Source organism: Oryzias latipes, chromosome 13 (assembly GCF_002234675.1).
Source record: "Oryzias latipes chromosome 13, ASM223467v1".
Taxonomy (NCBI): domain Eukaryota; kingdom Metazoa; phylum Chordata; class Actinopteri; order Beloniformes; family Adrianichthyidae; genus Oryzias; species Oryzias latipes.
Genome location: NC_019871.2, coordinates 14,841,164 through 14,854,439, shown reverse-complemented (window position 1 = coordinate 14,854,439; position 13,276 = coordinate 14,841,164). Strand labels below are relative to the sequence as shown.

Sequence of the window (13,276 nt, the reverse complement as noted above, 5' to 3'; positions counted from 1 at the left end):
GAGCAGATGTTTGACTCTAGTAAACGATAGAAATAATAAAACGGGATCATTGGAAAATATCACTTTATTTTGAAAGCCTTGTACCGGAAATGACGCTGCTTCTGTAAGAAGCAGACAGTATGCTAGCGTGATGCTAAGGGTTTGTAGGGGTAATTTAAGGTTGAATGTTTATTAAAAGTCTTACAAATGGCACGATGTTATTTTCATCAGATTGTGTACGTTAGTTTTTAATATTATACGATTTTAGATGACAGTTGTACAAAAAGAAATATATAATACATGTCAGCATTTGTTTCTGCAGCTACCGACCCGGTCCGGTTTGTTGTTATAACAAGCTGTGTGAATGGGACCACAAATGCCGCTGCAGTACGCTTTCTAAAGCCGATGTCATTGGCAGAGCTCTTGAAAACCTTCCGATAAGTGGCGCAGGTTGTGATCACACCATGTTCTGCATGTAGTGATGCAGATGCATCAAAATAAGGTTAGATTCTGGATTTTTGCAGCTGCATTAAGGATGTGTTCACTACATGAATGTTGTTTTTTTAATTATACCTCATGTGCAGGCTGTAGGACACATGTGTTTATTGTTTGTTACACGATAAGTGAAATATACTTATGTATTTCTTTTCTTTTGTTATATTTTCCCCTCATCCAGGAGTCCACATGGGGACTATAATAAACCAGCAAACTCAAGTTGAATTCTCGAGTTATTAGCTGCCATGCGTATTAGTTTCTGCCAAGGCCTGCTGACTGCTGCTATCGTCCTGAACCTCCTGATACTCTACTATGTATCTCGAGCCCAACAGCAGATGATGGAGAAGAGGAAAGAGCTTGGACGAGGATCCAGAAGGGCTATCCTTCCAGCCTCGGGGCTCGGAGGAGGTCTGGTGGCCGTTGGGGGGGCTGGAGGTGATCGTGGATTGGTCGGAGTCGAAGGACACGGTCGAAGTGCAAGAGTGACTGTTCTGCTCCGAGAGTTTGAGAACTTTGAAAACTTTGTGGGAGATGTGGCAAATTCTTTCCTCCATCAGCGTGCTGACCTGCCCTTCCTGGCCGTGGCTGACGTGCCTCCATATCCTCCTTTGGTGCTTCCCGACGGCGCCCGGCTTCTTGTGCTCTCCCCCAGCCCGGACCAGCCGCCCCAAGCTCACAGGCCAGAGTTTCATGTCCAGACAGAGTTTGTGTTTCTGGTCCCTGATGGGGTGGAGCTGGAACAACCTCGGGTGATAGAGAGGCTCATCAGGGAGCTAGAAGGCGAGGGCGGGGGTCCTGTGCGGATGGTAGCTGCACCCGTGTTGGTCCGGTCCGCCGTGCAGTGTCTCCACCTGCGAGTGAACCTCAGGGAGTGGACGGCCACCTACTCGCCGGCGGCGTCTGGAAGCAGTGGGAGCGTCTGTACTGCATTACAAGGAGATGCTGTGGTCCTGATGCGCACAGAGGATCTCTTTAACCTCTCTGTCCCTCTGGGCCGCCCTCTTTTTCCAGCACTTTTCATCCAAACTGCCCTGAGGGGTTGGAAGGTCAAACTGCTGGAAAGCCCTTGTTTTTCAGCAACCCACCGTCCACTTTTCAGCTCCGCACACAACCAGTGGAAAGCAGACACTCGAATGAAGGAGGCTACAGGCAAGCTCATGAAGGGTTTTGGTGTAAAGCGCCTCCTGCTGTCTGATGGGAAGGAGCAGTGGTTTGGCTGTAGTAAAGAAACCCCCCGCTGCTTCGGCACTGTACAGGATGACACCCCAGACTACCTTTATTTAGAGCGCTGGACACCCCCTTGCTGCTTGCGAGCGCTCAGAGAAACCACAAAGTACGTCATCAACATCCTGGAGAGTTCTGGCGTGCGCTACTGGCTCGAAGGCGGTTCTCTGCTCGGGGCTGTTCGCCACCAAGACATTATCCCGTGGGATTACGACGTGGACCTGGGGATCTATCTGGAGGATGTGCCCAACTGTGATCATCTGAAGAACCTGGATTCGGGCTCTCTGGTAGATGCTAATGGTTACGTGTGGGAGCGCGCTGTGGAAGGAGACTTTTACCGAGTCCAGTACAGTGAGGCCAACCACTTGCACGTTGACCTCTGGCCTTTCTATTCGCGCAATGGCGTCATGACCAAAGACACATGGACAGACCACAAGCAAGATGTGGAGTTCCCAGAACATTTCCTGCAGCCGCTGGTGCCCATGCCTTTTGCCGGCATCACAGCTTTTGGCCCCAACAACCATAAAGCTTTCTTGGAGCTCAAGTTTGGGGAGGGGGTGATTGAGAACCCCCAGTACCCCAACCCAGCTAAAAAGAGGCTGGACAGAAGCAAGTTATGAGTGTAAATAAACTTTTGCATGAACTTTTACTGCGGAATTGTCCAAAAAAAAAAAATCTTCTTTAGGTTGTCTTCAAAAAATGTTGCCACAAAATCCAACAAAAATGGTGCCAGGATGACTGCTGATATAACAAAATTCTTTATTAGCAAAAATTATTCAATTATATTTTTGTTTTTACGTGTTTAATTGTGTGGTTTTTCTCCGTTGGGAGGCTTTTACTGCATACTTGAAAAATGTCAGTCCAAACTGAAGTGTATGTTTACGCAAACGGAACTTGTTTTACTGTATTATGTGTGTAAGAAAGTGTTTAAAGTTGAGAAATAAATTAAATTATTCCGATATTAGTTTTTACATTATAAGCTGAGAGGTATAAAGCTGTTACTAACATTGCCACCAAATATTTTAAAATTTGTCAATAATGTTGCCTTTTGTCCAGACTGCCTCTTTTTTTATATTTATTTGATCTACACACAGTTTATGAATGTTATACCAAAACCGTTTGGTATTAAGTATTTCTATGAACGCATTTGCAAAACGAAAAGAGACGTGTTGATGTGCAAAAAAATCCATAGCTATTATACAGAAGACCATGATAAAAAAAAAAGAAAGTGTGCCAGACTTTGGTGTTTCATGTTGTGGGTTTTATATGCTACAATTTACATTTCAGTACCAATTTTCCATTCATCTTAGTTTTATTTGCCTTTTTAGGCCACATTTTATGTTTAAATGTTTTGGAATGTAGTCATAATAATACAACCAGTATTCTGATTTGGCCTAGGTTTCCCATCTCTATTTATAAAGAGGGTCTCAAAGCTACATTTTGTCCTTTTTTTCTTATTGTAGTGTTTTTATTTTTGTTTGTTTCGTCTCTTGTGGATCTTTGTAACAGGCCTTTTTTAACTCATTAATACCTCCAAACTTGTGTTGCATATGGAACCTGTGTATGCAAACCTGTGTTTGGCTCAGGTGGTAGAGCGGGTCGTCCAGGAACCGAAAGGGTTGGCGACTCGATCCCTGCTCTCTGCAGCCAGCTGTCGGCTCCCGAGCGCGGCACGTCTGCAGCTCACTGCTCCCCAAGGGGATGGGTCAAATGCGGAGAACAATTTCAAATAAAAGTAGAATGTATTATTTAGTTATTAATGTATGTTCTTACTAAGCTCAAATGTTTTGCAACTTGCACCTGATAAAATGGGAGGAACTGCTCTGTTTGAAGCTAAGAAACCGTTTTTATGTCAGTCAAAAGTCTGCAGAAAAATACCAAACTTCTCTTTATCTCCGGTGAATTAAAAAATAATCATTTTACTTCTATTACTGGCTGTGACACACGGAATTTAAAAAAATATTTAATTGTAAAAAAACAAATTAAAAAGCATCGTTTTCAATTTGTCGTGAGGACTGGTCAAATTAGTGTCAAAGTGTACCCTGTTCTGAACACTAGGTGGCACAACAACAGCAGGAATTCTAATGAAACAGGAAGTGCGGGGGAAACCGGAAATAAGCGTGTGTGTGTGTGTGTGTTTTTTTTTTAATCGGTTTCACAAGTTGTGTAATAATTTCACAATTCTTCTTTCTTTCTCGTGTGAATTAAACCGGAAATATTCCTAGATGTATGTTTACATTTTCATTCATTAAAATGAGCCCATTAGTTATCATCGGGAGTGTAGAGTATTTTTTACTTGCAAAAAGCACGTGTCGGCCAAATCTAGCGCACTTCAACAAACAAGTTGAAGTACGTGTTTGGAACCACATCTGAAATAAAAACAAGGAGAAACGAAAAAAACTAAAAATAAGGGACTTTTATTATTTTTACTTAATGACTGTACATTCTGATTTTCATTTTTAGAAAATAAAGCCTCATTTTAATAAATTAATTGCAGCTACCATGGGCAACACAAAGAAAGAACACATTCATATGTGATCCCTCAGAGAGGAATGATAACTTTACAGTTAAAAAAAACCCAATCAAATTAAACTCACCAGCATCTGCTAGAGATTTCTTTGGACTTTGATTAGAAATATATATATATATATATATATATATATATATATATATATATATATATATATATATTTATATATATTTATATATATATATATATAAATGTGACAAACACATGGAAACCTAAAGTATTAATAGTACCTCACATTTGTTGCAAATATACAGAGATAATGACACCTGTCTACCCTATTACAGAAAAAAAAGAAAATCAAGCGTCCATACTTTTTACAAAACTTGACATACCATTTTTCTGATGTTGCATAGAAATCTCTGCCAGAGAGCACTACATTCCATACACTCATACATGTCCCTAAACATCACATAAATTCTGACACGCCATCCTTCGATAGGTTCCTGGAGCAAACAATGTATGTTTATGAGAGTTTTTTTGGTCTTAGAATATTTAAGTAGTAGTTAAACAACGTAGTAATAAAAATCAACATTGACACATTTGAAGCCGGTGTGCATAATGCTCCTTCATTTGGTTGTGAGATTCCAGCAACTAAGCTTAAATCATTTTGCTTTTGAACAGTCTATTGCTCTGTGTCAACATGGGAAAGGCATCAACATCAGAGAATCATTGGTTCAGTTTTAGATTATTCTAAAACTTTTATGACGGGATGGGATGCTAGAAAAGCAATGTCACATTCATAAAGCTATTATCTTTTACAGCCTTTTGTCCATTTTCATGCAGGTGTATGACATCTATGCTTTGAGATTTCATAAACATAAAATTCTAAGCTGGTTATATGCCATATAACAATTTAAATCAAGCTTTTTCCAGCTCTTTTCCCCCTGGTATTGATGACCTCGTACTTTTAACACAATCATTATGGATGATGTAAATAAACCATGCAAGTTCATCACAACCTCTTCAAAAATTGACATGTTGCAAATGTGTTGCCCCTTTTTTGTTTCATTAATCCTGCAGATTTTAGGTTTTGAAACTTGTAAAAAAAAAAAAAAAAATCAGAAACCTGGTCACTTAGAGAAGTCATTGTGTTTGATAATCTTCTTTCCTAACTATAATCTGTAAACTACATGAACCTATTTCTTCACATTCACTCTTTTTTTGTATCGACTTCAAGGAAGCTAGATTATTGGTCACACTTTCAGAGAATAAAGGCTTAAAATCTCCAAAAGAAAAAAAAATAGAGATGCAGACCAATTTACAATTAACTGCATTTGTCTTTCCACACTTTTCAAAGATCTATTTTAGTGTCTAAATCCGTGACCATCACCCTAAACACATTTAACTTATTCAATAAATCAACGTGAACAGCACTAATTGACACTTGCATGAAAATTAATCAAATCATTGAAAATGAAAAACAGAATTTAACTAAAGAGAAATACACATTTAAAAACACAATGATGCCACAATAACTAGCAAAAAATAAAAAATAAAAAAATAAAAAGACTTAATGGAATCCATTTGCACTCTAAAAATTGTCAAACCCCATTTAGTCAACTGTGAAGGAGCTCTTATCCAGAAATATTTCTGATTTCTGAAGACAATTCATACCAGTCAGTTCCAAGTAAATTTGAATACATGATTGTGATTAAAATATTGTTTGAATAAATGTACATTTTTCCTATTTTATAAGATCCCTAATACCCACTGAAGGGCAGCGGTCTAGATTTTGGGCCATACAAAATGCCAGCACAGCATAGCGGTGGATAACAGACACAATAGAATATGAACATAGTGACGAGCACAAATGGAGAAATGTGTCATTAGACTTAACAGTCACAAAATTCAGCCTAACACACAATGTTCATATGAATTTAGCCAATTTTCATGCCCACAAAAGGTGTTGAGGTCAGAGGGTGTTTCCTTGCATTGTAGTGTGCATGTCCATCCTCTCTTTTTGTGCTTTTTTTTTTCTTTCAGGGAAAAAGGGCTTGAAGAAGTGTTTCATCGTGTAGAAGGAGTGTAAAAAAAGTCGGGGCGGGAAAGGTTTGAATGCAGGCGGGGGTTACATTGCAGTGTCTGTTTTGTCGCTCAAGCCTCGCTTCTCAATGAGGGGCGACTGCTCTGGAGCAGCAGCTGACATCTCTCCGTCCAGCCTAATGTCGCTCAGCTCTGCGTCTTCCACGTGTTTGGATGATTTGTCCACAAAGAACTGCAGGAGCCCGGCGCCGAATGCGTCGCCCTCTACGTTCAGGACTGTGCAGGTGCGGTCACTAAGGGAAAACAGCAAAAGTCAGGCCTGATGACTAGATTTACGGTGTTATATTAAATTTGCAGATTATAGATCTGACATCAGTGACCGACTTCTGTCTGTAAAGTTTATACTCACACAAGCCAGTCAACAGCCAGGATTAGCGAAATGTCACTTGTGGGAAGTCCTATCGCTTCCAGGATTATGGCTAAGGTGAGCACGCCGCCTGCAGGTATGCCTGCTGCGCCGACGCTGGAAGCTGTGGCGGTCACCCTAAAACAGACAGAAACAAAGTTAAAGATCAAACAAGACAGCCGATGCGATTGTCACTGATTGTGGTTCGTTGGCTGCAGGACTTACAGGATAGTGATGACTTGGATGAAGTTTAGAGGCACTTGGTTGAGCTGAGCAATAAAAACTGCAGCCACGCACTGGAAACACGCAGCTCCGTCCATGTTCACCGTGGCCCCGATGGGCAGAATGAAACGACTGATTTGCTTGGAGACGCCGTTTTTTTCCTCCACGCATTTCATCATGAGGGGCAGAGTGGCAGAGCTAGGAGACAGGAAATGGGAGGCGGTGAGTGCATGAGGTCTGGAAGAATGTGTGCATGCTGAGAGCTACAGAGGAACCTTAGTCTTAATATTTTAACAACCCAACAGAGCAAACTGAGCTCCAAGGAAGAAGCAGCAAGCTGAATACCTGGAGCTGGTTCCAAACGCTGTTGCAAGAGCTGTGAATATTCCCCAGAGGAAGGTGTAGGGGTTCTTCCTTGTAATAATAAAATAGATGCCAGGCAGGACGAGAAGGCCATGAATGGCGTGGCCAATCATGCAGCAAGCTATGTATTTTCCCAGACTGGCAAACAACGAGCCGACGTCCTCCATCTCCACTATCTTGCCAGCAACGAGGAACATGATACCAAGAGGAGCGTACCTGCAGACAAAAGAAAATACAGAACAATACTGAATATCGGCTTTCTGGAGCACAACACAAAAGACCAAAGGTTTTGGGAGACAAAGGCTTTTAAAACTAAATATTTTAGAATTCTATAGATGTGAAAAGGTGTTTTTTATTATACAAAGTCATTTTTGGACTTTTGCATCAGGCTTGTGCATTTAAAATATTTTGTTATGGCATTCCTTACCACATAATCCAGGAGACCAGCACCATGGTGGCCTCGTTAAAGGAGTTGAAGAACTTGATGAGGATCTCTCCTTCCTCCCCCAGCTTCCTTAACGCCACACCAAACACAATGGCAAACACAACCAGACCGAGAATATTCATGCCATCCTGGTCGGTTCCAAACGGCACCTGATGAAGGAACAAGCAAAGGAATAAATAAATAAAAATATGAGCACGGATGGCACATTCTGCTGTCATCCACTTTTCTCTGCTCACCTTCTCCACTGTGATGTTCAGGTTGCCGTCCGTTCCATTTTTCTTCATCAGTTTGTAGGAGGTTGCATACTAGTTGGAAGGAAACAGGGTTTTTTTTTCAATACAAGTTGTTATAAAATGATCTTATCCAGTTATTTGTGTTATGCAACCCCACCATGACTATGTGAAAACATGAATTCAATACTCACAGACTGAAAAGCTGCAGAAACCAAGTTTGATGGAAAAATGTTTCTGTGGACAGAAAGGAGAACTTTAACCTCCGATGATAATTTTGCAGCAGAACATCAGTCTTTCCCACTGAAAGTCAGTAACGGTCATGTGATGTGCAGCTGAGAGAACTGAACTCGTAACCGTTAGATTTTCCACTTATGTGCTGGAGTTAATAATTCCCTGCTCGCTGGTGCACATGCTCACAGTGATACTGAATTACCCAGAACTCAAGAGCTCTTGTGTCTTCAATACCCTTACACTCAGCTGGTTGAAATAGATTCAGAGTAATAAAGCGTTAACTTATTAACAAGCTCATTACCACCATTCAGTTCTTTCATTAGAAACATATCGTATTAGGCTTAGACATCATGTGATGGGGCAGCAGGCAACACAGTCTGGATTAAAGCGGTGCAAAATGGGGGACAAAAATGTTCCAGAGCTTTCAAGGGAATATTAGACAAATTATATGCTTAACGCATAAGCGGTGTTGCAAATCTTTGCTAATTAAATAACAGAAAGAAACATTTACTGGGACTTTTAAGCCAAAAACTTATTCCAAAAAAAAAAAAAAAAAAACACAATAGGACAAAAATGTGTCCGAAATTACAAAGCTTAGCTCAGCTGCTTCTACTTCTTCATTATTGCTATTCTTTTAATATATAAAAATAACTATCATATTTCAAAAAAGGGGAAGGTTATGAATAAAAATTCCCAGAAGCCAGTCCAGTTTTCCCCCCCTTTAGGAAACAGAGATGTTTTGAAATAGCCATAAAAAAATCTACAACTCTCCACTCAATACAAAATATCAAACACAGACATATGAAAGTGATAATCTCATCTCTACTCTGTTGTAGTTTTTATACGTTTACAGACTGATGGAAGTTCATCTGCAGCAGCAAATATTTTTAGGCCTAAAAACAGTTCATTGAAACAGGCTGGTAAACTGGGCTTTTGAAATTTGAAAGTGTGGACACCCAACAGAGTCTGATAAATAATGAAAAAAATGTAATTTCATTGTGACCAACTTTAAAAACCCCTCCAGCATCTTAATTATTTAAAACAAACATTCAGCAAATCCTTAAGTGACACATCACTGTCAGCCATCGACTGCGGTTTATGAAGGGAAACTTAAATACACAGGTGATAAGATATGTTTACACGGATGTGACAGAAAGTCCTCATTCAGTGTTTATACCTCCAGTCTTATGTAAGAGTGCGACTCTGACAACCATGTTTAAAGCTGAATGTGGATGAAAACAAAGAGCAGGCTGTGATGACAAGATCCAATCCAATCAATTCCTCTAACTTGACTGGACTCTGAAAAGTTTTGCTCTAATGACAGGCCTGCTGTGCAGGAACGTGTAAAGAGTTTTTTCTTTTAAATCTTGTTTTAATTGGAAGAGACTGACAACTGTTGAGTCATGCTCAGCTAATTTCAGCTAAACGTTTCTCTTTATAAGTCTCCTCTCCATCCAGTCTCCATTCCAGAATTTTAGCTCTTGAAACACAAGCACCAAGTTTTGAAAAATATTTTGTGCTCCTGCACAACAAGTACAGCCAAAGAATGGAGCCCTGCCCTGTCTTTGTTCCTAAATTGGAGCCAAATGTGTCAATGTAAACCACATCGGGACATAGCTAAAATGGGCCCAGACCAAAGTGCAGTTTGTACAAAACACTTTTAGAAGAAAGAAAAAAACAGACACTGGAGGGTTTCTTTTCTGTAGTTGCATAAGTCAAATCTGCCCTTCTGAACATTAATCACTTAAAGAGCACCTGAAGAGCTTTTGAGGAACAAATAGGCAGAAGATGGAAACGGTGATGAATCTTATAGACCCTTTTCATGGAAAGCTGAATTTAGCTCTCAGATTAACGTCAGGACAATAAAGCACTTAAGAGATGCACACAATATTTTTTCTTAAGTCTAAAGTTTTAACAAAGTTGATACAAGTGCAGAGGAACTTTTTGTATTTTACTTTTCTGTTTTTTTTTCTTCTGTGTACTACTAAGTATAGATGTTCTTGAAACCTGTGTGAAACTCAAAGGGACTGTGTGACTCAGTTGCTTCACAGCTGCTTCCTTTTCTGCCCAACATAAGGGTGAGGTGGCAGTTCTCCTGCATGTCTCTCAAAGGCAGATTTAACTCATGGGGAAAAGGCAACATACCAGACACACAACCAAGGCCAACTGGCTCAACTGGTGTAAAAAGCAACCATCCCATTCATAGTTAATTGGTGGGTTGGCTGCTACTTACAGAAAAATCAAATTAAAGGGAAATCCTGTGACGTCATCCGTGATGATCAGATACCGGTACTACTACTTTTAGATAGATGGGGGGAGGGCTTATAGTAGGAAGTTCTTCACTAACGCGCACGTGCTGTTGTCCTTTATTTTATTCAAATAAAAGTCAAACGCAACTATTAAAGCATTGTTGATTTGATTAAATATACTTTAGTCTGTGTCTGAGTAGTGTTCTGTTGAAAACGGGGGACTCATTAGTTTGCTTCCCGGAATAGCACGTGTGAAGACGCAGTAGCTGATGCAACGGCGTATTTGCATTACAGGAGAGCGCGCTCACCTGTTTGCCCGTCACATACCGTCACTCCTTCTTAAACGATCCAAAAGACAACTTCAGACTGACTGAAATGAAGTTTTGAAACGCGCGTTCAGCTGGCGTTGGCGCAGCAGCTGTTTGGATCATAAAACGTATCTTTTTTACGCACCGGGGCGCAGCGTGTTCTGGGGCCCAGAGGGGGCACAGGTCAGGTGCGAGTCTCACCTTATCAGATCCAAGAAGGAGTCTATGATTTCTTTATGGGCTGGCACTTCTTCATCAAAGGATGCGAGCTTGGTGACGGTCACCTCGCCCGGCTTTATGATGAACGCCATCACGACCCCGATGGCAGAGGCGATAAGGGTGGTAACCAGAAAGAAGAGCATGGCCCAGCCGCCAAGCTTGCCCAGGGCTTTCGGGTCGATGCTGGCCGCCCCGGACACCAGGCTGCACACCACCAGGGGGATGATGATCATCTTCAGGAGCCGGATGAGCAGCTCACCTGGGAAGCCCACATAGATTATCTGCGTTCTCGTGAGCGCCACGTTGCGCACTCCAAGTCCGATGAAGACCCCGATGATGACCCCGGCCACGGTGAGGATCACCAGCAGGTTCGCTCGGACGATCCTCTTCACTCTTTGGGCCAGGGTCTCCGGTTCCGTCTTCCTGTGGCTGTTCAGTCCGTTTACCAGCGGCTCATCGAAGTGCGCCTCGCCGTTGGATGTCTTTACTTCCTCCATGTTTATCTTCTCAGCCATCGTGTCCCCGTCGTAATAAACACAGATCTTAGTTTAGGACTAAACAGTAAAGTAAACTTATATGAAATGACGGAAAGAACGCGGGAATTTGGCGCGTAAAACTAAAGAACAGAGTTTAGAATGTAGGAAAGACGCCGGCGCTGATGCCCGCCTTAAACGCCGGCGTTTTACTCCGCCCCTTTGACGTAACGGGGTGTGTTCTAATCGTAAAACCTCGAACAGCCAATCACAGTTCGATTTTAGCTTCACAAACGTTCCCTTTTTTAGCTGAGTCGCGTTTCCCCCACTATGTTTTCTTCCCCTTTGTTTAATAATATAACCAAGATAAGATTAAGGGGATGTAAATATTTTTAGTAAAGTTGCATGCGTGCTTATAGATATCTTATTTACACTCATTCAACATAGTAGGATTTCAGTGAATTGAACATTTTTTCTGAATCAAGAATATTATATCCAGAATATTTGCAGAAAACAACAAAAAAATCTTGTCAAATTTTCTGCATCTAAGGTAACATCCAAACCAATGACATAACACTGAAATAATGGGTAGAAGCTAGGACAGAAACTAGTTTTGGGCTTAATCTTTGTCAGGAAATGTTCTGTCAAGTGGCTCTTGCAAAGTTGTAGTTATTTTATGTCAAACTACAAGATACTAATCATAAAGATTACAACTCTCTTAAAATATAAGATAAAACAGAAGTTTATGTTAGAGTTCTCTCTCTTAAAGTGCTTTATCCATTTACATGCTCACTCTGTTCTCGTCATGGGGCCTATCCTGGCTGTTTTAGGATTTAGAAACAGTTACACCTCACTCAGGTTAAATTCATCAATCGAAGATCCATTCATTTTTTATCTTCTAAACCTGTTTTGTCACTTTCGGGGTCAGGGGGCTGCTGGAGCCTATCCTGGCCACTCGTAGAGCAAAGGCAGGGGACACCCTGGACAGGTCTCCAGTCTATCGCCATTGAAGACATTTTTTATATCTCAGAAAAGCAATAACATGCATTTGGAGAACATGGAAACTCCACACAGAAAGTTTCCAGCCTGGAACAGTTAGGACTCTCTCATGGGAGGCAATGTTGCCAACTAACACACCATCAAATGACAGCGCATAGCACGGCCACATCAAATAATAAAGCTAAGCAGAACTCAAAATAAATAACAAGAATGGTGCATTCCAAGCAAGCTGCAATCAAACATAGTGGAGTGAATTTGCTTTTTGAAATCATTTTCTTGTTATTAAAGTTCAATATTACACATTTTTTCAAATATAAATCAATTTTAATTTTGGTTAATTATGGCAAATTAAATACAGTCATTTAATTTGCATTAAAAATTCAAATCAAAATAATAAAAAAGTATTTATTCAATCTTTCTATTAAAGTACGTTTTCCTTGAAATGTAAAGAAACTTAAGGAAAAACTTTGTGTTTATATCCTGCAGCATTTTAAACAGCAGAAATATGTTCAAAAACCCAGAGATCTGGAAGTTCTGAAAAATGTGACTATTTTTGCAAATGTTATCATTTTCAATTGGCGTGAAACCCTTTACAGCTGTTTCATCATATAGTAACAATGAGCTCAAGTTCCTTTAACCCACATATGCAAATGTGCTTGAGGGCATAAGGGATTTTTTCAATACTTTCATAATTAGGAGGCATCAAGTCACAGTGTAACCTGTGGCATTTGTGTCATCAGGCAGCACCTTCAGCCCAAATATGAAAATTATAAAGCAGTTTATCATATAAAAATATAATAAATATATTTTTATAAATCACTATTAATTACATTTGAATACATTATATTTAATTTTGTTTTGTTAAAAAAAAAAAAAAAAACACAAAGAAGATAAAATACTAAACTAATTCCCAAATT

General features: G+C 40.3%; 2 protein-coding genes across 3 annotated transcripts; one reads left to right on the top strand and one right to left on the bottom strand.

Annotated features, from left to right (window-relative positions):
* Positions 1 to 75: 75 nt before the first annotated feature.
* Positions 76 to 3,968, top strand: fkrp (fukutin related protein). 2 transcript variants are annotated; one of them, XM_011482553.3, is made up of 3 exons: positions 77 to 215; positions 302 to 481; positions 656 to 3,968. In XM_011482553.3, exon 3 carries the CDS (start codon positions 720 to 722, stop codon positions 2,316 to 2,318), a length of 1,599 nt encoding a protein of 532 aa, XP_011480855.1. In that variant the 5' UTR covers positions 77 to 215; positions 302 to 481; positions 656 to 719; the 3' UTR covers positions 2,319 to 3,968. The 2 variants fall into 2 exon arrangements, with proteins under 2 accessions (XP_020563921.1, XP_011480855.1); XM_020708262.2 differs by lacking the exon at positions 302 to 481 and having other exon boundaries at positions 76 to 215.
* Positions 3,969 to 4,773: 805 nt separating this feature from the next.
* Positions 4,774 to 11,559, bottom strand: slc1a5 (solute carrier family 1 member 5). Its single transcript, XM_004075403.4, has 8 exons — positions 10,870 to 11,559; positions 8,072 to 8,114; positions 7,884 to 7,952; positions 7,630 to 7,796; positions 7,185 to 7,418; positions 6,843 to 7,037; positions 6,621 to 6,755; positions 4,774 to 6,504 (listed from the first exon to the last, which is right to left on the bottom strand). Exons 1-8 carry the CDS (start codon positions 11,400 to 11,402, stop codon positions 6,297 to 6,299), a joined length of 1,584 nt encoding a protein of 527 aa, XP_004075451.1. The 5' UTR covers positions 11,403 to 11,559; the 3' UTR covers positions 4,774 to 6,296.
* Positions 11,560 to 13,276: the final 1,717 nt, after the last annotated feature.